Source organism: Nannobrachium achirus (assembly GCF_963921795.1).
Source record: "Nannobrachium achirus genome assembly, chromosome: 8".
Lineage (NCBI taxonomy): Eukaryota > Metazoa > Chordata > Actinopteri > Myctophiformes > Myctophidae > Nannobrachium > Nannobrachium achirus.
The window spans coordinates 12131375-12154499 of record NC_137817.1 but is presented as its reverse complement, the minus strand read 5'-3'; the positions used below and the strand labels follow the sequence as shown (position 1 = coordinate 12154499).

General features: G+C 40.7%; 1 protein-coding gene across 1 annotated transcript; it reads left to right on the top strand.

Annotated features, from left to right (window-relative positions):
- The first annotated feature begins 246 nt into the window (after window positions 1-246).
- On the top strand, window positions 247-22397 carry sae1 (SUMO1 activating enzyme subunit 1). The gene is made up of 9 exons (XM_080731394.1): window positions 247-378; window positions 713-824; window positions 1130-1303; window positions 7095-7240; window positions 8415-8514; window positions 12884-12989; window positions 16425-16569; window positions 18757-18826; window positions 22029-22397. The coding sequence occupies exons 1-9, from the start codon at window positions 287-289 to the stop codon at window positions 22116-22118; spliced, it is 1035 nt and encodes a 344-aa protein (XP_080587520.1). The 5' UTR covers window positions 247-286; the 3' UTR covers window positions 22119-22397.
- Window positions 22398-23125: the final 728 nt, after the last annotated feature.

Here is a 23125-nt window from a genome sequence, read left to right as displayed (position 1 = left end):
TGCATAATAATGACCTACTTTTACTTTTGGTATTTTAAGTACAAAAAGTTTATGTAGGCTACATTTTAAAATGCCAATACCTTCCCAACCACTGTCTATGTTGTAGAAAATAAAAAACCAAAGAAAGACATTATTATGTATTTATTTATTTATTTTCTTGGCTGCGTTACGTCATCATACAGCGACTGTAACAGTGCACACAAGCGGGACTCTTGCAGCCTTTCAAACCAGATCTATAATAAACGTCTACGATTTGTTGCCTTTAAACTTCTTCTAAACGATAGATATGATTGAGAAGGAGGACCCGATCATCAGCGAGGAAGAGGCGGCACAATATGATCGCCAGATCAGGCTGTGGGGGCTGGATGCACAAAAGAGGTATCATCATTAGCTAACTAGCTCGCTAAGCTAAATAGCATCATTCATTGACAAGGCAGTCGGCTAACTTGCAGTGTGCTTTCATGCAGCTGAGTGGTGCAAAAAGTACTCAATTTGTTTTACTCCAAAAGTATCAATACTGCAGTGTAGAAGTACTCTGTTACAAGAAAAAGTTCGGATTTCAAAATGTACTTAAAATAAATATTATATGAGATACATAAAGTGGTTCCTGTGTAAATAATCTGTCAAGCTTACTAGGACCTCCTTTAGTTGACCTTGTACCAGTGATTTGTGCTGTCATGAAACTGTAATTTTTGGCATGTCTGTTTTCCAGGTTGCGAGGGTCTCGCGTTCTCCTGGTGGGTTTGGGTGGTCTCGGCGCTGAAGTGGCCAAGAACCTCATTCTTGCAGGAGTCAAAGGACTGACTTTGCTTGATCATGAAGAGGTACTACTCTTGCACACTATGCTTGCTCCATGGCTCCACCGGATGGTCCCCATCCAGAATCAATGAGGGGACATTTATTGTAATCACATTTTTGTCTTAGGAATGTGACAAATAGATTTACATTTTTTTATTGAACTCAAGTCTCCATGGTGTGAGTAATCAATAGAAAAAAAGTCATTTTGCAGGTGAACTACTCCTTTAAATCTTGTATTGGCGATTAGTACACCACCTGGCACCCAGCCAGTGAGTGATCACCCAACTAAGTCAGTTATTCCCATCCATATTCCCCATGGCATCTCTTTTAGGTGACAGAGGAGTCGTGTCGAGCCCAGTTCCTGGTTCCAGTGACGGCTCAGGGCCGGAACCGAGCTCAGGCCTCTTTAGAGCGTGCTCAGTACCTCAACCCCATGGTGGAAGTCTGTGCCGATATAGAACAAGCTGAGGACAAACCAGATGATTTCTTCTTGCAATTTGACGCAGTAAGTTGAAAGTTAAAGTTTGTCTGATAAGTTCTATGACAAGTTTCACAAACATGAATACAGGGAGCGATATTCTTCTGACAACATGGAAATATGTTTACTTTAATGCAGAGCAATATGTCTTTAGCACTAGCAGTTATAAAGTATTGTGTCTGTCATTATGTTCTTTTTTTCCCTTTTTTTGTATCCATATTTTGACGATGATGGATTATATCAGTGGAAACAGGAAAAAAACAACAACAGTGGTATCCTTCAAAGGGTTAAGAGTCAAGTGTGGGACAGATGGACATACATACATATACATACATACTGTACTATACACAGGCATTATAAGGCTTGCCCACCTACCCCCAGCAGGTAAATAAAACATTCAGGCAGGTTGAAGTTTGCTTTCAGGTTGCCCGACCGGGCAAGTGCACATTTGAGAGGGGACGCAACCGTCTATAAACAAGATATTCGTCTAAACAAAGTCTTCTGGTCTATGGAATGTAACTGTTTTGCTACACTTAAAAATATAAAATAACCAGTGTGAAACATAGACATATTCAATCTTAGCTATGTAGTTGTTTGGATTTGGAGGTATTGAGGTATCACATTTCTTATCGCACAGCCCCAGAAAGTAAAGTGTTAAATTGAGCTGTAATAATCTTACCGATCATTTTATAATGGACAATTCTCGGGCAAGTAGGCATTACCTTTGGGCAAGTAGAACATGACCTGTACTTTGCACGACAGGCAAGTGCCTCTGAGACCTTTGTGTCAACCCCTGCCCTGATACATACAGGACATTACAGACAAAGCCAGATATAGGAGCGGTTATCACTGCTCAAAAACCTTGTTTTCCAAAGGTGGCATACCCGTGAAATAAGGTTTCACAAAGTCTTGGACCCAGGAAACACATGACATCTTCCATGTTCCCCCCATAATATGGATGCTGGGCTTCAAGAAGGGTTTAGGGTGAAGTGAGTGGTGCCATTTATGAGTTAATTTCATTAAGCGCCCGGGAAGCTTGGCCAATGTGATCCTGGCCAACAGACACCAATTAACCAATGACAATCCGGACAAACAGGGAAAGACAAATGTTGGAGCAATTGGCACCGCTCAAAAAAAAATCTAAATCTAAATCAGGGGTCTTCAATGTTTTCAGGCCAAGGACCCCTTAGTTGAGAGAGAGATGAAGCAGGGACCCCCACAACCTGTTCATAGATTCCATACAGTTTCATTGTTTGACAGCATAATCATCAGTATATTCTGAATTCAAGTAAATTTGTGTTTTCAGATATTTAACCACTTGAACCGTCAATACCTTGACCTTTCACTCTGTAATTGGTGTGCTCTTTTTCCCCTCTACACCAAACCTATGCCAAAAATAGCTGATCTACAAGCTCACAACGCCTCGTGCTGCGAGGCGTTGTGAGCTTGTAGATCGGCTATTTTTTGGCTAAAGTTCTCAGAATATGGACACTAGGGTTCAAGTGGTTAATATAAAAAAGGAGAAAAAAAAGTTTCTATCACACAAAGATTTGGAGGACCCCCTGTAGTAACTCCTGTTGAAGACCCCTGATCTAAATGCTTCCAAAGCCACCATGTGCTTCTGTCCTTGCTATATTTAATTTGACCACTAGAGTGTCTCAGTTGTATGTGTAATATTCTTCCTCAATGTTTTTCTGTCTTGCCATGGAGATCCCTACACCTGTATTTGGTTATGGCTCAATAATGGCACCATTTTTGCTTGATTACCTTTGGAAGCCTGAATATATTTTCTACCGGGAATTAAATCATTTATAATTCAGACGAAGAATATTGTTTTCAGTAGTGTCATTGCAATATGTTTACCTGGGTTAGACAGTGGCACCAATCTGACCTATGATATTTCAATAGATTAGGGATTAACGACTTTCAACCTGCCCTATTTTGGGTCTGTCATTATAGGTGACATTTTTTGTCATGTTCAAATAATTTCAGAAATCTCTAACAACAGACTTCTATACAATAAGGCTGAAGTGATTAAATTGCCATTGAGTCTTCCCACACTAAATATGTACATACACAGTAGTAGTAACTCACATTGGGTAAACTCATTCACCAATGGCATGTTACACATTTGTCATTGTTGTCATTGAGGTAAAACTAAAATGAGAAGATTAAGGAAATTTAAATAAATAAATAAATCATACACTTCCTTTAGTAAGAATGTTTTTACCATCAAGATGGAAAGGAGTCTTGAAATCCTGTAATACTTAAAGGGATATTCCACTTTCAAAACAACTTTTGGTAATTCTATTGTCTACTCAGGCGGTTTTTAATTTGCTTGATTCAATATCTAGATATTTCATATTCATTTTATCAGACAGGGCCCATTGTAACTTCTACCTCCATTTTAACAATGATAGATTAATAAAAAAAAAACTGTCTTTTTTTCTGGTGACTCATATGTGAGATGGCCGTGTTTTTTCAATTACTTTTTTTCATTTATTTTTTGGGATAATGGAAAAGATTTAATACAATAAAAGAATATTAAAAATAAATGAAAAAAACACGCCCAGCTCACGTATTAGTAGGGTAGTAGTCACCAGAAAAAAAGACGTGTGTTTTTGATTAATTGATTTTTTTCCCCCCAACACTGCTAATTGTGTGTAGTATTTTGGGTGTATTTCTTTTTTCTTCTTCTTTCCCCCCCCCCCCCCCCCCCCCCCCCTCTTATTCTATATGGATATATTGGCAGTCTGTTCCCTCTGGGAGTGTCAGGGAACGGTCAGGAGGGGGGAGGGAACAAAGGGTGTGGGGGGAGGACCAGGGAGGAGAATGGAATAAGGCAGAGGGATGGATGAGACTATAGTAGGATGGAGGTAGGTAAGTTAGAACTAGTGATGTCAACGGCTAACTAGTTTGCCACTAAAACATATCTTATATTCTTATCAGCTTATTGGTTTATATAATACATAACGTATTCCATATAATCTGCATTTCCGCATTGGGATTTCTACTAGTTGATCAGAGAGAGAGAAGTGAAAATGAAATGCACGAGGCATAGCTCTGCTTTTCACCATTTCATAAAGAAAGACTACAATGCTATAAAGTCAAAGTGTTCCATACCATTATGCACTGATTGGGACGCACAGAAGGCGGCAATGTAGCTGCTCCAGGACATTCTCCTCAGATGTAACATAGTTATATGTTACGTCTGAGGAGAATGGGCCAGTAAACAAAGTGGAGAGCTATTTCAGAGATGTTTTCCTACTCCTGGAAATGAATCCATTGGAATGGTGGGAAGTATCTGCCTCTGATTCTCCAGACTGGCTACCTACTGTAAGCCATACCGTATCTTTGTGGGCTGGCATGAAAATGTATTTTCTGAGTGCGAGATGAGAAAGGGAGGAGGAGTATTCAGTTTTAAAATGTACAACTTATGTAGATAGCTGATTAAGAGTAGCGAAATCAGAGTAAATGGTATGAGCACTTGTCTTGTAGTCAGTGACGGTAAATGGCAACGTAGGTACAGTGCAAGAAAAGAAGAAAAAAAATAATAACATAAAAGGTAAACATTAAACCTAGCATCTGTCTAAAGATTATATTAATTGCAGCGGGTAGAATTGAAGAGGAGGAAGGGTGTTTAGATACCAGGTTATTAGGGCCTTGGTGAAGATGGGGAAGAGGATGGACACAAGCCCCAAGGACATAGAGAGGAGGGAGGGAGCACAACGTTGTAGAACAGACAGAGCAAGACGGAATGTGAGGGAAGAGTACAAAGAGAAGAAAGGCGGGCGCAGAAGGAAAGTGAAGGAGGAGAGAAAGAGATGTTATTAATACGGACAGCTGGCAGTCAGACTCCTATATTGACAGGAGAAAGAGAGAAGGTGTAAATAGTAGACTAGACAGAGGAAGGAAGGAATCATGTGGATTGTTAGGGAGGAGAGAGATGGCACTGTTTTAAACCTGAAGATGAAGAGAGAACATAAAAGGAGCCATCTCTGATGTGGATTGCTTGGTCCTTTTTATCTTTTCTCCATGGATATATCTCTGTGTTGCACAGCAGGCCATGGGAGATCATGAGAGGACGGGTTGGGAGTGTGGAAGATTCTTTCACGCTGAATCCACCCAGCAGACCATCTGGGTAGCTGTGGGGTGCAGCAATGTCATGACACCACTCTATTCATGCCTGTTAGCAGGACGCCATTATTAATTATTAAAATGTCCACCGTTGTTAACAATCATGGCGTGTGGTTTATAAAGAGAGAAACAAGGTTTTCTAAGGACACGCAAAAAAGTATTTTGCTGTGTGGTGGAGTAATGGATGGTTGGGTTTACCACCAAAGGGTAATTCAGATGCGTCAGGTTGATCACAGACATTAACTCTGTATAATAAGATGTACCAACAGCCTTATCTATTGTTAGCCTGATTTATCTGGCATTATTTGAACCTTTATGTGAGCTTGATGATTGGCAGTCTTTTTTAAGGGCTTAAAGGGGAGTACCACTCATTTTCAAGTTCAACATGAACTATGTCATTAATAATATACCTAAGAATGTGGAAATAAGAAAAAAGTCCCCCCCTCCCTTCTGTGTTGCCTAGGCGAACAAATCTTTCTTGCCTTGCTTCACGTAGATCGACCCTTTTCCCCCGCCTCCCCGATTCTCTGTCTTAGACCATGCCCACCGACGCATCTCTGATTGAATAGACAGGGTTATATAGGCTCTAATCACTTCACTATACACAGTACAAAGTATATTTCTATCTGAATTCAGCGTTGTGTGATGCGTTCTTCTCCTCCTGCAATGTTGTTCTCCTGTGTGCATTGTGTTGAGCGTGCGTGTGTGTGTGTGTGTGTGCACTGCACACGCATGAAGGTGTACTCTTTGGCTTGCAGAGTACACCTTCATGATGTCACTGATCACATGACCCCACAATTATTTTCAAAATCGGGATCGGCTTCTGACCCAAAAATCTGGCATCAGTTGGGCTCTAGTCTTATCTGTGTTCTGGGGGTGTCAGGGTATGTTGGGCTTGGTCACTAGGATAAGATGGGCCCAACCCTCTATTTACAGTAGCCAGCTGCTGATTCTGTCTCTTATTTAGTCTACCACACCCTGTTAAGAACGGCATGATCCAGGCAACTAGTTGGTAAACAGACTTGGTCTGTTTGTTTGTTTGGCCAACTGCTAGAGCATGGCGCTAATTCGGCCACCAGTGCCAGGCTTGGGGCTTCCAGTGTCATGGGCACATAAAAGTGCACACACTTACAGTATGGCAATAAATAATAGTGGTTTCAAAGCCTCTACCATATTGTGCTTGTATGGGGACAAATGAAGCTACTCTGATATTGATTGATATATGATTATGTGATAATGATATGATAATCGGATCACAGCTTTTCTCTCTAGTCTATAGCAGTTAGCTTCCCTCTCCCACTAAAACAGATTAATCGACTCTGACAATATCGGTTTCAGTTGCGGTCAAACCAGTAACGGTAGGAAAGATCGGAGGATAATTTCTGCTATATCGTTTTCAGTTGCGGTCAAACCAGTAACGGTAGGGAAGATGGGAGGATAATTTCTGCAATGTGTTTCCCGTATAGTCGGATAATCATATTTCCTTTGTCTTTGTGTGCAATATTATATGCCATGTTGTACCCACCCACGTTATTTACTTTAGTTTCCTTTGGTTTTCAAGTTTGATCTTTGTGTGCTGTGTTTTATTTCATATTGTCTGGTATGGGTTTTTTAATAAAGTGCATTTATTCTACCCAGCGTTCTCCCTAACCAACCTACTCATTTTTGTGCCCTTCTTCAGGTGTGTCTGACAGGATGCTCTAGGGATCTGATGGTCCGCGTCGACCAGCTCTGTTCTAAACGCAAAATCAAGGTGTTTTGTGGTGACGTCTATGGATACTACGGTTACATGTTCAGTGATCTTGGATCTGAGCACAATTATGTGGAGTAAGTGTGTGTGTGTTGATAGTCTAGTCTTTTATTAGTGGCTTTCAAAGAAAAAAAAAGCCAAACATCCGAAAGATTCTCCTCAATCTCTGCTATAATTGGGTGGGTAGCCAGGCTTTATGTCCTTAAGATATGTAAGACCTCTATTATTTGAATCGTATCTTATTCTGAATAATTTAATTGGTCCCTCTACGCGTAAAGTGTGTGTGTGGGGGCATATTCTCCCCAGGCTTTTGTGTGATGAATATCTTGCTCAAGGGCAATCCCAGGAAGTTCTAGACTTGCCTCAAGGAGAAGCCATACCTGAAACCTTATAATTAAAGCCCATTTCTCTCATTTTGACACTCCTGCTTCCTCTAAGTGTGTGTGTGTGTGTGTGTGTGTGTGTGTGTGTGTGTGTGTGTGTGTGTGTGTGTGTGTGTGTGTGTGTGTGTGTGTGTGTGTGTGTGTGTGTGTGTGTGTGTGTGTGTGTGTGTGTGTGTGTGTGTGTGTGTGTGTGTGTGTGTGTGTGTGTGACTCGTGATTTGTGTGCTTCCAAACACATGAGCACAGGCCTTTTCTGTGGTCTTACTTACCACATGCCTTAATTAACAAACTATGGCAGGGGTCTTCAACGTTTTCAGGCCAAGGACCCCTTAGTTGAGAGAGAGATGAAGCAGGGACCCCCACAAACATTCAGATATTCTATAGGCATAGTTCCATTGTTTGACAGCACAATCATCAGTGTATTTTGGATTCATGTTAATTTGTGTGTTTTCAGATAACCACTTGAACTGTCAATACTTAATAAACTTGACCTTTCACTCTGTACTTAGTCTACTCTTTTTCCCCTCTACACCAAACCTCTTTGCCAAAAATAGACGATCAACATTGTGAGTGTGTACATCGGCTATTTTCTGCTCAATTTCTCCAAATAAGGACAGTAGGGTTCACGTGGTTAATATAAAAAAGGAAAAAAAGTTTCTGTACATCGGCTATTTTCTGCTCAAGTTCTCCAAATAAGGACAGTAGGGTTCACGTGGTTAATATAAAAAAAGAAGAAAAGAAGTTTCTATCACTCAGAGATTTGGAGGACCCCCTAGGGGTCCCAGACCCCCTGTTGAAGACTCTTGAACTATGGTATATTCTTACCATTGTTTGTACTGATAATGTCTTATTATCTGTCCTCCCCCAGGGAGAAGCTAAAGGTAGCAAAGCCATCTGCGAATTCCAATGACGGTCCAGAGGCCAAGAAAGCCAAGATTGACCCCAACGAGACCACCATGGTCAAAAAGGTATAAGGACTTCTGAACTTCATTGTATGTATGCAGAACCTTTACAGTGTTTCCCCGTCAGTTAATGTTGTGATGTCTAGGTCTACAGTCAGTACGTTTACATGCTCTGCAGTTTTGGCTTGTACGCATATCCACCACCTTATGATTTTTAAATCTGTGTAACAGATTTCTTTCATCAGCTCATTTTCTTAGACGAGATTCTAGCGACCGTTGGGTACCTCTTCTGGACTGGCTATCCATGTCACATGGTACTGAGTTAAGGGCCAATCGCAGGACAGTACCCCCAGGCTATGGGGGAAATTAGCAGTGTTGGCAAAAGTACTCAAATGTTTGTTGTCCCTGCTTAGCATTGACTTAGCATTGACAACATTGTCATGATCGTAAAACTATCTAGTTTTAACGTTCAGAACGTTTTCTTTTTGGACAATAAAAACAGCCAGGGGGAAAAATCCATGAAGGACACGGAATGCAATCGTTCACTCGCCGTTGGAAAATTGACTTATTACTTAGACTATTCTGGATGTGTGGCTAACGGCTAACGCTAGCTAGCGCTAGCTGAAGGCTAACGCTAGCTAGCGCTAGCTGCAGGCTAACGCAGGCATGTTATACACAATTACTCATGGAATAAAACGGCGACCCAACTCTATTTTTGCTCTTCTACAAGCTCACAACGCGAGGAGGTTAAGTCTGTCAGAACCGTCAGATTATCTTTCTAACTGAAGTTACACAAACACTGATTATGCTACATTTAGCACTGTTAGCCCGACCAATTTAGATAGGGCACGTAATAAATTCACTTCAACCTCGTGTTGAGCAGTTAAACCTATTTGCTACGTACGTCTACAAAAACGTTCATATTTCAAAGATAAAGTGCTTACTGAAGTCTCACAGATGTCACAGTATGGTACGCTCAAGCAGAATTACCCGTATCTTTCGTATTGCTTAATAAACAGCATTTTAATCCGATCAGACGTCATTTTCTGTTGTTTTTCAGCCATGCGACCCCATCGGTTGCGAGGTGTACTGCACTTAGATACATTAATACCTTTTTAAGGAAACAACGACCGATCGGATTAAAATGCTCCTCTTTAAATAATACGATCATTACGGGACATTCTGCTGGAGCGTACCCTATGGTGACATCCGTGAGCCTTCACTAAGCAATTTATCTTTGTAATCTGACCGTTTGTGTAGACGTACGGAGCAAATTGGTTAAACTGCTCAACAGCAGATTGTGTTGAATTCACGGTTGGCGTGGCGTAGCGTCTTTACATTTAGCCCAATAATGCTAATCTACAAAGCAATAACTACAGTTTAAAACATACATAAACCACTTTAGCCCTATGTTATACCACAGCTATTTGAAAATAGCCGATCTACAAGCTCACAACGCATTGCGGTGCGACGCGTTGTGAGCTTGTAGATCTGCTATTTTCAAACATTTTGTACTTTTACTTTTGGTACTTTAAGTACATTTGGATACCAATACTTTTGTACTTTTACTCAAGTACATTTGTAATTCTGGACTTTTACTTGTAACAGAGTGATTCTACATTGCAGAATTGATACTTTTACTTAATTATAAAAATGTAGGTACTTTTTCCACCACTGTGTAAACGTTTGTGTTCTCATGCCAATAAAGCTTCTTTGAATTGAAGATTGAATTGAAGATTGCTCCCCATGTGGCGGAGTACACAATAATGGTAAATAAAGTAGCTTACTCTAAAATAATCCATCCATCCATCCATCCATCTTCAACCGCTTATCCAGCATCGGGTCACTGGGGTAACAGTTCCAACTGAGATTTCTAGAGTTCCTTAATAATAATAATTAAAATAAACAATACTAATGATTATAATTGCGACCGTCAGGTCGCCGTTACTATGAAAACCTCCACCGCCTGTCTGTCCGTCAGTCTGTCTGTCACGTCACATCACACTTTTTTGCCCCTATCCATGTGAAATTTTCCACACACAATCCTTGTCTGCCAATCCACAACCTCCACCCTTCCAGGGACCCCCGCAGCTCCAGGGACCCCCGCCAAACTTTTTAAAACACATTTTTGAATACTGCTCCTACAGTTTTTGCCCTAAAATCACACAAATCGCTACACAGTATGTCTACACTTATCTCATCGACATGGATCTGTCCCATATAGCGCCACCATCAGGTCGATTTTTTAACACATTTTTGTACCTAAACCTTTTTTTTCTAATTTTTTTTTTTTTTTTCAAACTTTTTTTTTTTTTCAAAAAAAAATTTTTACAAACTTTTTTTTACACTAAAACGAGCACACAGATTTTATATTGACTGTGTCAATTCTTGTTTTGGAATCTTAAAATCAATTTGGCTGGTGAAATGGCCCATGTGGCTTGGAAATCCATGTGTGAAATGGTCACTGGCTGGGGGTGAAAATAAAGATACAAACCAATAGAAGCTAGTGGCACTGAATAGGGGGTGGGACAGTTAATCAAAGTAATCGATAAAATAAAATAAAAAACTAGGCAGATGACTGTTGGGACTGCATGCCCTCAGGATGCATCAAGCCTTAACTGCAAGCTTCCATAGGGAATGAATGGGAAAAACCTTCCCCCCCACCTCCCCCAAGGACCTGCAAGAGACTTTTGCATCTACTGTCTGTAGGCAGCCTTAGGTTATGTAATACCTATTGTGTTATGTGTTGTTCATTATGTTGTGTGTTATGCATTATATGCATTACTCATTGTCACAGTAGCTGGAGGCCAGTCTTATGACGTGGTCACAAAGGCCCAGGTGAGGTGATGACCCCCGGGTATAAACCTAAAGAGAGGAAAGAAGTGTTGCACACTCTGGCTCTATAGGCTGTGATTTTGTATTAAGCGACGTTTCTACCTGCTGGTCTTCCTCAGAATCAACTTTGTTAGTCGTACGACATCTTATTGATGACATCAGGGATCTCCATATACTGAATGGGTATAAAAGAAAGACAAAACAGACAGAATCACCATTCAATTATTAATTATAAGAAGAAACTCGCACTAGTGCGAAGTGAGCACTGCAAACACAACACTCCTTGTATGGGCCGTTCTGTGCGTGACGTCAGTTACTTTATGTGTATGAGCACGGATATCTCCATACATGGAGACCCGTACTAATACATTCTGCTAATACAGGGCAGAGTGAAACATAGGAGCGGTTTTGCACCGCTCATAAATTTTGAATCCTTCTCATGTTTTTTGAAAAACCTTATGTTTCTATGTCAGCAATCTGGCCAGCCATCGTCAAAGAAAAGGTCCTTTTCACTTAAATGGAGCTCAGTTAGCCTGTTCTTGAGAAACTACTATGCCAGTGGTTCTCAAACCTTTTCATTTGAAGGACCCCCAAAATTATATTTATTTGGCCACGGACCCCCATCTTAAAATATTTAGTTCCAGGGACCCCCCAGAGGCAAAATTTGAGTTACAAATGTTCGCTTTGAAAATACATATATTCAAAGATTTGCACACATTTTCACGACTTAAAAACAAATAGCAGATCTACAGGCTGCGAGCTTGTATATCTGCTATTTTTCAATAGTTAAAGCAGTTAAATGGGTTAAACCACATGTGGGACCCCTTGGAAAGCTTACAGTATGTCTGACGTACGTCATCCAATCCAATGGGAAAACCCTTGGAAAAAACACATGGTGAAAAACACAAAGCCACGCAAATGAATGATCATCACTAAGATAATTACAGCCCTCTAGCACTGAACTCAACCAATGCAGATTGAAGTACAGAAGAATAGAATCAGTGGATGAAGTATTCATTAGTGTGGTACCTGTCCGACTTTATTCCATCTTCCATCTTTTTTTGCCACGTTATTCTTCCCACTATTTTGACGGCACGCACTTGGACCATATGTCAAATCGACCGGCTTCATCGGGACACGCATTGTGTGCTATCTTGCTAAGAGATGCGTTATAATCGTTCAATTTATATAAATGTATTTGTGAATTAATTTGACTTTTAAAATGTAGCCTTTCCCAAATATGGAGATGGCTGACATCATAGATGTCTGCCATCATAGACCACATAAGACTGACACAGTATGTCCGTATATGGGCATTCCAAGATATGGGCTTAATATTGATGACATCAGGGATCTCCATATATGGACATAAAAGGGACAAAGACTGACACAGAGAGCGCTATATATGGCCATTAATTTATTAGTGAATTAATTTTCCCCATTGACTTGAATGGGGAAAATTCAAATGACTAAATGAAATTGCGAAATTCGCGTCTCGGCAACAACACTCGCAATTTCCATTTGCATCTTTCTAGTTGAATATGCCATGGATACAACCTTTACTGTGTGCGATGTTTTGTCTTCTTGTCCATCCAACCAGACAGCCAATTTCTGCTCCCTGAAAGAAGCTCTGGAGGTTGATTGGACGACTGAGAAGGCCAAAGCCAGTCTGAAGCGCACACCTGTGGACTACTTCCTCCTCCATGGTATGACTACATACTCACAGTCTCAGTCAGGCATCTTCTAAGATATATGCTGTGTGCCAGTTCCATACTACTGTATAGTAATATTACATGAACGACACATTTCAAGGATTTGAACGAATTATTCACGAGTCTTGCTAATGATTCGATTCTTATGAACAACTCACTCATGAACGACACATCACAGAAACAAACTACCGTAATACTGCTGTTGTGCTTGGGCTTCTCCCAGGATGTATTGTGTGTTACTGTATGATGTTGGTCATCTTTATGCTCCAAAGCCTTCCTTGGACCAATGGAAGTTATAAAAGGGTTATATTAAAGGAAGTTATAAAAGGGTTCTGAATTGCAGTCAGTGATTGAGCCATACTCGCTCGTTAGTGATTCTCTCTAATCAATGAAACATCAAAGACAATGCCTGTCATAGAGGGGAGGGGGAGGGGAGAATGTTTTTTGTACACAAGTCAAACACAACCCCTCCCACCAGATGTCTTGTGATTGGGAATTACAAATTTTAAATCCCCTCCCCTTTGAAATCTCTTACAATGGGGACAATGTCAGACTCAAGCTCCAGCGCAGTCTGAAATCAGGCTATTGTTTCTCTACTTGTACCCCTAGAGGTACACAGAGGTACTACAGGGAGGGGGTACTTGAGAGAAAATAGAAAATGGAAACATTTATTTTACCGTTTTGTTTAATGACAAAACATTGACAAATGTATGTACACAAACCTTCAAACCAAATTAAGTACGTTACTGTTACTGAATAGAAAACAGTCTACTTACTTTTATTTTCAACATATTGACATAAAAACTAGACTTTTGATGTCAGTATTTTCTAATCAAAATGTTGTTGTCGATTAAAGGGGGTACTTGGATTGAGCAATCAGGAAAAGGGGGTACTGAAGCAAAAAAAAGTTTGAGAACCACGGCCCGATCAACAAAGTATATAGGGTTTAAGTTGTTAAAGATGGAACCTTAAGACCCGTAGTACAAACCAAACACATAACGCCCCCCCATCTTCCTGCTTTCAGATTATTATCAGTGTCTGGTGACATTTCTAGAGTTGTTATTGTCCCTTCGTCACCGGTCCCTGCACCCATTAACGTGTACAGTACTCATTAGTTTCCATCGCAGGCTGTCCATAGCCAGTCATGTGCACACACTGTTGAATAGCATAACAAAGGCACATGACATCAATAGATAGTGATACACATGCAGAAGCAGATAAGAACAGGAAATAAAGTAGGATATGACTCTGCTGGCGGGGTTTCCACTCAAACAGGTTTTGTAATGTTGGTAAACCACATCGAAAACGTCCTTCCCTTCTGGTTGGCTTTGTGTTTCTTTTAGTTAACCTGTCATGATGCTACCGTGTACATTTTTGATGTTTAGCTCTTCTGTCAGCACTCAGCAGAGTATACAGCAGGGGTCTTCAACTTTTCAGGTCAAGGACCCCTTAGCTGAGAAAGAGATGAAGCAGGGACCCCCTCTACATCTGTGTGATGGAGATTTTCATCGATTTCACAGATAGATTCATATTGTTTGACAGCACATCATCAGTCTATGTTGGATTAATGTTTTTAGTAAACTTGACCTTTCACTCTGTACTTGGTCTGCTCTTTTTTACCACTAAACCAACTATTTGCCTGAAAATAGCTTGTAGATCAGCTATTTTTTGGCTAAAGTTCTCCTCAGAATAGGGATGTGAGGGTTGAAGATGTTAATTTCAAAAAATGATTCTATCGCAACGTTTTGGAGGCCCCCCTGTAGTAACTCTGAGGACCCCCTAGGGGTCCCGAACCCCCTGTTGAAGAACCCTGGTATATGTAACTTGGTTAATGCTAAAAGTCTGGCAACGTTGTAATCAGTTAATTTTGTAATCAGTTAATTTCGCCCTGGAAAGACAGCCAGTGCATATCGGTATGAGTTGTCTACTACTCCGTAGGAATGGGAAAGGAAATTATACCAGATACTAGTCAAATTACATTTGTCTTCTCTATTTAAAGGGGCCTATAATATTGAAAGTATATGAAATCCTAATGATACAGTTACAATATATAATGAAAATGGCAATCAAAAGTAGCAGATTAAATCAGTTTTACCATCCGCTGTCTGTGGCCACTGTTCCTTCCTGTCATTTGTCTGCCGTTTATCAGGCTCACTTCATGAATGGAAACAATCGGGGCAGTAGTAACATATTCCAGGGTTGCATTCCTATAATTGGAGATTGTAGATATTTTTGGGTGACTGATGAGGAAGTGGTTCTTTCTCTGTTACAAACGGTCTCACTACAAACGGATCGAGGGATGATGGGCAGGGCACTGCAGGTGGTGATAAGATTGACATTTCGCTGATAATGGGTGTAGGTGCAGAAATAAAGGGCAGTGTGTGTGTGTGTGTGTGTGTGTGTGTGTGTGTGTGTGTGTGTGTGTGTGTGTGTGTGTGTGTGTGTGTGTGTGTGTGTGTGTGTGTGTGTGTGTGTGTGTGTGTGTGTGTGTGTGTGTGTGTGTGTGTGTGTTACGGGTGGAAATGGCTGTGGGAGTGAGGCTTCCTGAAGTGGTTAATGGACACACTGAATCAGGATATAAGGGGGTGGCGTTTGCACACGTGTGTGTGCGCGCATGAGCGCTCTTGTGTAACAAAATAAAAGTCAGTTGAGCTAAATCCTCTGTCCTAGCCTTCACCCAAATAAAGTGTGACCTTTTTGGCTGGGCTCAAATCGGTACACCATAAAATCTGTAATGTTCATAGAGGGTGAACAAATGGACCCAATTTGGTCCATTTGTACTGTTATACAGCCCTCTGGTACAGGGCCCCTTCATTCATGATGAAGACTCTTGAAGAGGAAGCTATAGTCTGTGCAAGCATGAAGGACACATTTGACCCGCAGTCGAGTTGTGTGTTCACTCACGTTTGCCAACGCGCTTTGATGGTAGTGGTGAGACACAGACCTTAACAGATAATAGGTTTTGATGGTGCAACATTGAGGCCTTGCAACATGGAGATTATGAGGTCTTTCCATGAGAGGATATTTCACCCTGGAAAGCACTTGCACGTACAATACCTTGATTTGTGTTTGATTTGACTCATGGCTCAAAGTCACTTGAATATGTGATGAAATTATAACTGCCAAGAGAGCATAATGTTATATATGAAAAGAAAAAGTCCTTGGAAATGTGTTTGTCTTCTATTTTATGACGACAAATGTTTCCAGTCACTCAACTGCTTTCTCTCTCTCATACTCTTTTTCTTCGTGTCCTCCTCTTCTCCTCTGTTTTCCTGTCCCCTCCTCTGTGTTTCCCCATTCCTTCCTCTGTGATTTCCTCTTCCCTCCTCTGGAATTTCCTCTTTTACGTTTTTGTTTCCCTCTTCCTTGCTGTGTTTTCCTCTTCCCTCCTCTGTATTGTCCTGTTCCCTCCTCCTCCACCCTCCACAGTTCTGTTGAAGTTCCGTACAGACAAGAGTCGTGACCCCGACCCCCAGTCCTTTGAGGAGGACAGCCAGCTCCTGAGACAGATCCGGGACGATGTCCTTGAGGCCATGGGATTGGGCGGTGACCTGCTGGGGGACGACTTTATTAGGTAGATAAATGCCTCCAAATGTGTTACTGTAAATGGCTTATACAGAACGTTTTTTAATAAAAACGTTATTCAAAACTAGTGATGGGATTATACGCAATATTATCGTTTATCGTGATAAAAAAACACTCACAATAATCGTATTGTGGAGATTTAATTTATTGTGATATCGTCCTCCATCATCCACTGGGATCAATTCACCTTTTATTTGCCGAGATGCATATCCGGTACCACTTAAACCCTCTATAATTGGTAAAATGTACTTATAATATACGTACTTGATACATCCTTTTTTCACTCTCTATCAAATGTCATTTCCAAAAAATAGCCGATCTAGATCGGCTATTTTTTGGCAAATGTTCCGCCCCAGGATAATGGATTTTGATTGTCGTGATAATATTTTAAATCGCGATTTCTTTGGTCACAATAATCGTGATATGAAATTTTCATATCGTCCCATCCCTATTCAAAACATTGTGTTGAAGTACAGGATGGGACATCAAAATATTCACATTAAATGCTAAATAGAGCAAGACTGGTCCTGTCCTCCAAACATGCCCATGAGCAGGGCACTAAATCTCAGCCTTGCCTGTTGCGATGTATGGCATCAGCAATACTGTGCCCTGGCAACTCTGAAGAAATCCATTTGTATAGACACAGATTAATGACATGTAATTTATATCAATTGGAAAATAACACAAATCTAATATGGGGTTAAAGTTCTCAGTCCTGGGGACTGATTTCAGTCTTGAGGATTCTTGAGATCAGTGCAGATCTGCAATTAAAAAATACATAAATAAAATGCATAATATTATGGGCTTTCTTTTGTTCTCACTTGCAACCTCTCCTCTTCCCTGCATTCAAGGTGCAAAATGGTTCAAATGAATACTGAAGGCATCATGTGTATACGTATATGTTGGGAAGACCATCAGGGAAATCAAGACAAGGTTTTCAGAACATAAAAGCTCTATCCGAAACAAAGACGAAAAATCATCGGTTGCCAGACATTTTAATTCTGTTGGTCACAAGGTCTGCACCTTAAGGTTCATGGGAATAGAGGTGGTAGATCCATTGAAGAGGGGTGGAGATAGGGACAAGGCATTATTACAGAGGGAAGCCTTCTGGATCCATACTCTACAGACTGAACAACCCAAGGGACTGAATGAGGAGCTGTTACTCAGCTGCTTTTTGTGAATTATTTGTCATTTGACTTATTAGGTTGGCTTTCATCTCTATTTAGAGTTAACCTAGAGAGTGTTGGATCTTAACTGCTTCCCTCTTGTATATATTTTTATTATTATCATTTTTTTGTATTTGATTATTTACTATTCTGTTTTTAATTCGTTCACTGTGCCAGTAATGGGGGTTTACCAACCCTTCAGATACAATATACAGTGTTTGTTGTCATATGGGGTGTTACTTGGTGTGACCTTATATGGTATATTGTATATATATATATTTGTTGCACGATGTATCACTTGGTACCGTATGGGAAACAAATGTATTATGTCATTGTCTGTGTATAATGCATTATAGCCTTGCACAGCTGCTCAGATGAACTTTGATTGTGACGCACCCTATTTATTCCGTCACTTCCTGCTATCTTGTTATTCACGCTGATGAAGACCTGAACGGTCGAAACGCGTCCGTGTTTCATGTTAGAGCCTGTATGAGGTAAATAAAAACTTTTGTAAAAAGGAGATTCCTTTGAGTGCTGGCAACTTTCTTCATTTCACATGTTCTTTCGAGCCGTGCACCGAAAAGACTGTATCTAAATTGGAGTGCTGCGGGCTTTCTGCTTTGTTGCAGGCGTCTCTCTAATCATGTGTATACGTGACTTCCTCTGTGTTTTTAACTTTAACACACTGCTGCTATGCACCATGAGGCCGTAAAGTCAATACCTACAGTTACTGTAGGTACAGTAATAATTTCAAGATATGAGTATTAATTGGCCAGACTATCAATAAAATACAACAGAACTTCCGAATATAATTCTGTGAAATGAAGCATTCAGTGAAGGCAGTTCAGAACTGTTTCGTGCGCGCCATGTTCCAAGAATCACATATTGGGGACATGGTTTGAAAATAATGTTCAGTCTTGGGGTTTTGGGGGGCTTTAACCCCTGTCTGAACTGTGTTGGTGTGGGTGGTGTAAAATGTTTCTCTGTCTTTTCATGTTGTTTGTCATTAGCTACTGCTTCTCTGAGATGGCCCCAGTATGTGCTGTGGTGGGCGGGGTTCTGAGCCAGGAAGTTGTAAAGGTGAGGCACACGCAAATATTAAATACACTCCTCTTGGCCTTTCGTTGTTGAATGTGCAGGGCAAGGCTTGAACACTCAGTAAGACATTACCATTGCCCGGGTTGTTACTAAATGGTAAGATCTTGGTAATAGCATTGTTAGTCTGTTTATTTGTTGCTCTGAACAGGCCTTTACACTGCTAGTATTATGAATATTTGACGTTTCTTTTGTTCTAATCTGACGATAATAGATAGTATACTTAGTCACTGCTGACAGCGACATTATATGCACATGTATACAGACAACTAATTGGACTCTTAGAAATGATATTGTGCTTGGAAAATGTCAAATAACAAAACTGTATGAAATATTCATAAGATGTGTACTCAAAGAATAAACCTCTCTAGTGTAAGTAAGATACATCACTTAGTAGCAGCAGATATCAAATATGCATGAAATGTGCAGGAATGGGTATAGTCACAGTCGTATACATAAAATGGTAGTGCACGTGTAATAGCACTGGCGTGTATTCAAACAGTCATACAGCACATAAAAGTGATAGTGCCAATAGGATGGCCTATACAACCCATATCACCAAAATGGGGACAGGGTTCGGCATAGGGGTGGGCGATACAGTGATAATTATCATTGAGACGATACAATGTCTCCACGATATGCCTTTTCAGAGATATCGTATATATCGTGATACAATTGAAGGAGCCTTGTAAAAAATCCTGTTTACTCGTTAATACAGAGATTCATTGCCGAATTCAATTTAAACCTGCATTTTGGTCTAAATCAGTAGTTCTCAAACTTTAAAATGTCAAGATCTCCACTTAACTCTTAACAAATGGACCCATAAGGGTCCATTTGGTTTCATTTGTATACTGTCAGAGTTACATACTTGTTAAGTTCAATTTAGACCTCCCAAAAGGAACCCAGAGAGTAGTTTTTGTCAAGTAGCTTGAAAATTAACCATAAAAAACAACGTGAAAAAGAGTCATGTATGATGATAAAATCGTGTATCGTTATACAGTTTGGGAAAATATTGTGATATTGTATTTTTCCATATCGCCCACCCCTAGTTCGGCAGTCATATAAAAACAGCAGGATCTGTGTAGCTATCTTTCTAGCATATCTGTCCACATCCTGCAACTCTACTCTACCTTGTCATCTACAGTGTTTATATTTGATAAATGAGAAATCGCCACCTAATCATCATCAGCCAACCGTTGGTCAATTCAGACTATGGTTATATTGGGTCTTTTACCTGCTTCCTTGAGACACACACACACACACATGGGGGCTATTTCCGCAAAAACAATATACGTGTATATATATAAATAAGGTGGAGGTGTAGCGATGGCTGCGGAGTGAATGACAAAGTCATCAAAACGCTAGTCAAGTGATCTCCAAACTAAAAAGCAGTTATAATTTCAATTTATGAGTATTTGAATTGGCCAGACATAGCAACAGATTACAACAGAGCTTCAGAAGATATTTCTATAAAATGAAGCATGGATTGGCACACACACATTCAGTATAGGCAGTTCAGAACTTCAGGAAAACACCCCAAATATTGGTTTGCGCTGCGCGTGCCATGTTTAAAAAGTCACATATTGGGAATGATCTGAAAATAAATCTAAGTCCTGGGATTTTCGGGGGCTTTAACCCCTGTACACACGTACACACTCCTTTTCCCATTTCCAAAACAAGTACTTAAGATTAGATACATCATTTTGTGATCGCAGATGGAAGAATATACCTTGGTGGACTTTGGGCCGCCCACGCCACAGCCTCTGTGTCCTGCGGTTTAAAAAAGTTGGATGTTTTTCCTGCCATCGTAGTAACTACTAGTTGTAGGACTCAGGGTTAGGTGAGGCAACAACTGGATTCAAAAATCATTTACTTTCCTCCACTCCCCCGTGGAGCAGGGGCATGGTCTGACTACATGACCTGAATTAGACTTGACTACAAACTCTGAGTGGATTACAAATAATTTAGCTGAGCTGTGTTGTTGTCGGCCTCGGGCTGTAGTTTAAACACAGCGAGGTCAGGTCAGGATAGGTCTGTTGTGTCTGCCTCTGCCTGTGAAAGGGAGTGAGAGTGAGTAGAGTACGCATGTGTGAGAGTGTGTAAGTGCACGCAGGGGTGTCGCATCAAATTCTGGGCCCTGGCTACAAGGATTCACTGCGTTATGTTGTGCTTTAACTATTGAAAAATAGCAGATATACAAGCTCACAGCGCGAGCTTGTAGATCTGCCGTGAAACTTTGTGCACGTCTTTGAAGGTTTTTGGAAAAACCTATGTTTCTATGTCCGTAGTGCACTGGTGCTCAAACTTTTTCAAGTGAAGGACCCCCAAAATGATATGTATTTGGCCACGGACCCCCATCTCAAAATATTTAGTTTCAGGGACCCCCCCCCCCCCCCCCCCAGAAGCAAAGTTTTAGTTACAAATGTTTGCCTTAAAAATACATACATTCAAAGCTTTACACACATTTTCACTACTTTTCAAAAATAGCAGATCTACAAGCTCACAGCCCAGCACTCTGTGCTGCGCTGTGAGCTTGTATATCTGCTATTTTTCAATAGCTAAAGTATAAAATAATTAAGGGCACTTCACCTAGTAACTTAGTCCCACTCCCCCCCACCCCCCCCCCTTGTGACGCCCCTGAGTGCACGCACGTGACTGTGTGGGTGGTAGAGGTAGTGTTCGTTCAGAGTCTTGTCATTGTGTGGGCACAAGGCCAAGCTTCCATCTCTATGGTGATGATGAAACTTTACTGCAACTTGACAACTGATGTCTTACTGCGCAAAATTGTCCAAACTCACACACATAATCGAGCTAACCTTATTCACGCCACCCCCAGAGAATTCAAGTACTGCAGATATAGAAGTTTAGTGAAAAAGACAGCGATTGTGTATGTGGGTATCATTGAGAGAGGGAGAGAGAGAGAGGGAAGACGGCTGAAACAGGTTTTCTCCTTGCCACAGAGGTTAGATGATTCAAACCTTTAACAGCAAATTAGATTTATTTGTGAAGAACATGATCCCAAGTGATGATTTGTTGCCTGTCAAAATGTCTGGTAGATTAATTTACCAGTCAAAGCACAGGTACTGTTTGTATTAATAAATGGTACCGCTGACAGTCATTTGACAGAATGCTGTGAGAAACTGGGTGAATGTGTTTTGATTTATTCTCTTCCTCTGATCTCCTCCAGGCTCTCTCCCAGAGGGACACTCCACACAGGAACTTCTTCTTCTTCGATGGTCGCAAAGGCAACGGCATTGTCGACTACTTTGGCCCCTAAAAGTAAAAGGCACACACCCCACAACTGGGACTGGACCAAGAGATTTTCACACAGGACAGTTACATACACACCCATGTGACCAGCAAGTTTGGTTCTTTACTTTCTATTTCGTCATCAGACTATTTATATTGAATAATTAAGTCAGAACCATACTGTAATCTGTTGCCTTAGCATTTTGTAGTTTGTTATTTTCTCACTCTACTCATTTTTGTTTGGATCCAAAATCCAATAGGTGTTGACTGTGTAATTCTGTCTTCTTTGTTTGTTTGTTCTTTTTTTTTTTTTTTTTTTGGTCCATTATGTCTCGAGACAATGGGATTTCTACGTTTTGTAATAAAAAAAATGTTTTGATAAAAGGAAATGTTCACATGCTTCATGGGTTATTGGGTATTTCACAGCGGTGAGGTTTTTGTCTTGCATTTGTTTTGCCAAGATATATAATTAAAGAATACTTGCTCAACATTTTCGGCTGTGATACAGGATGACAACCTAGTTTACTTCTCGGAAGATGTTTTGTTCTTAAAGTTTTCTCCTCAAATTAGTCATTGCCAATTCCCCCTGTGTGTGTGTGTGTGTGTGTTTATACTACCTGTCACTGCCAGTGCCAACCCCTTGCTGTTGGTCTGGGAGGGTGTAAAAACCACAAGTCTCCTCCGATACACATGGAGTTGCCTGCTGTTTCTTTCCATCGCTGACAGTTAAGATTTTAATCAGGAGGATAGAACCCATGTGGAGGAACACTATCCCTGTTCCACTCCTTACTGAACTGGTACCCTGACCAACGCCCTCTCCTCTAAACACGCTCTGGCAGTTATGTTTATTGAAGCGCCCGGCCAAGCCAGAAGCACCACAGAGAAATCAAACTCCAGACTCCACGATAGTGGGCAGGAGGATCTTGACCCCTTGCGCCGCACGGACGCAGGGGTCTAAGATAAGGTTTATTATTTTATCCGACGTTTCTTGGATACTTTTAAGCATTGGCCTAAGATTAGACAAGGTTAAGATGA

Coding starts and splice junctions, on each gene's coding strand:
- sae1 (XM_080731394.1), top strand. CDS start 287: ATGATTGAGAAGGAGGACCCGATCATCAGCGAGGAAGAGGCGGCACAA. Junction 1,304..7,094: donor TCTTCTTGCAATTTGACGCA/GTAAGTTGAAAG, acceptor GCCCTTCTTCAG/GTGTGTCTGACAGGATGCTC. Junction 7,241..8,414: donor TCTGAGCACAATTATGTGGA/GTAAGTGTGTGT, acceptor GTCCTCCCCCAG/GGAGAAGCTAAAGGTAGCAA.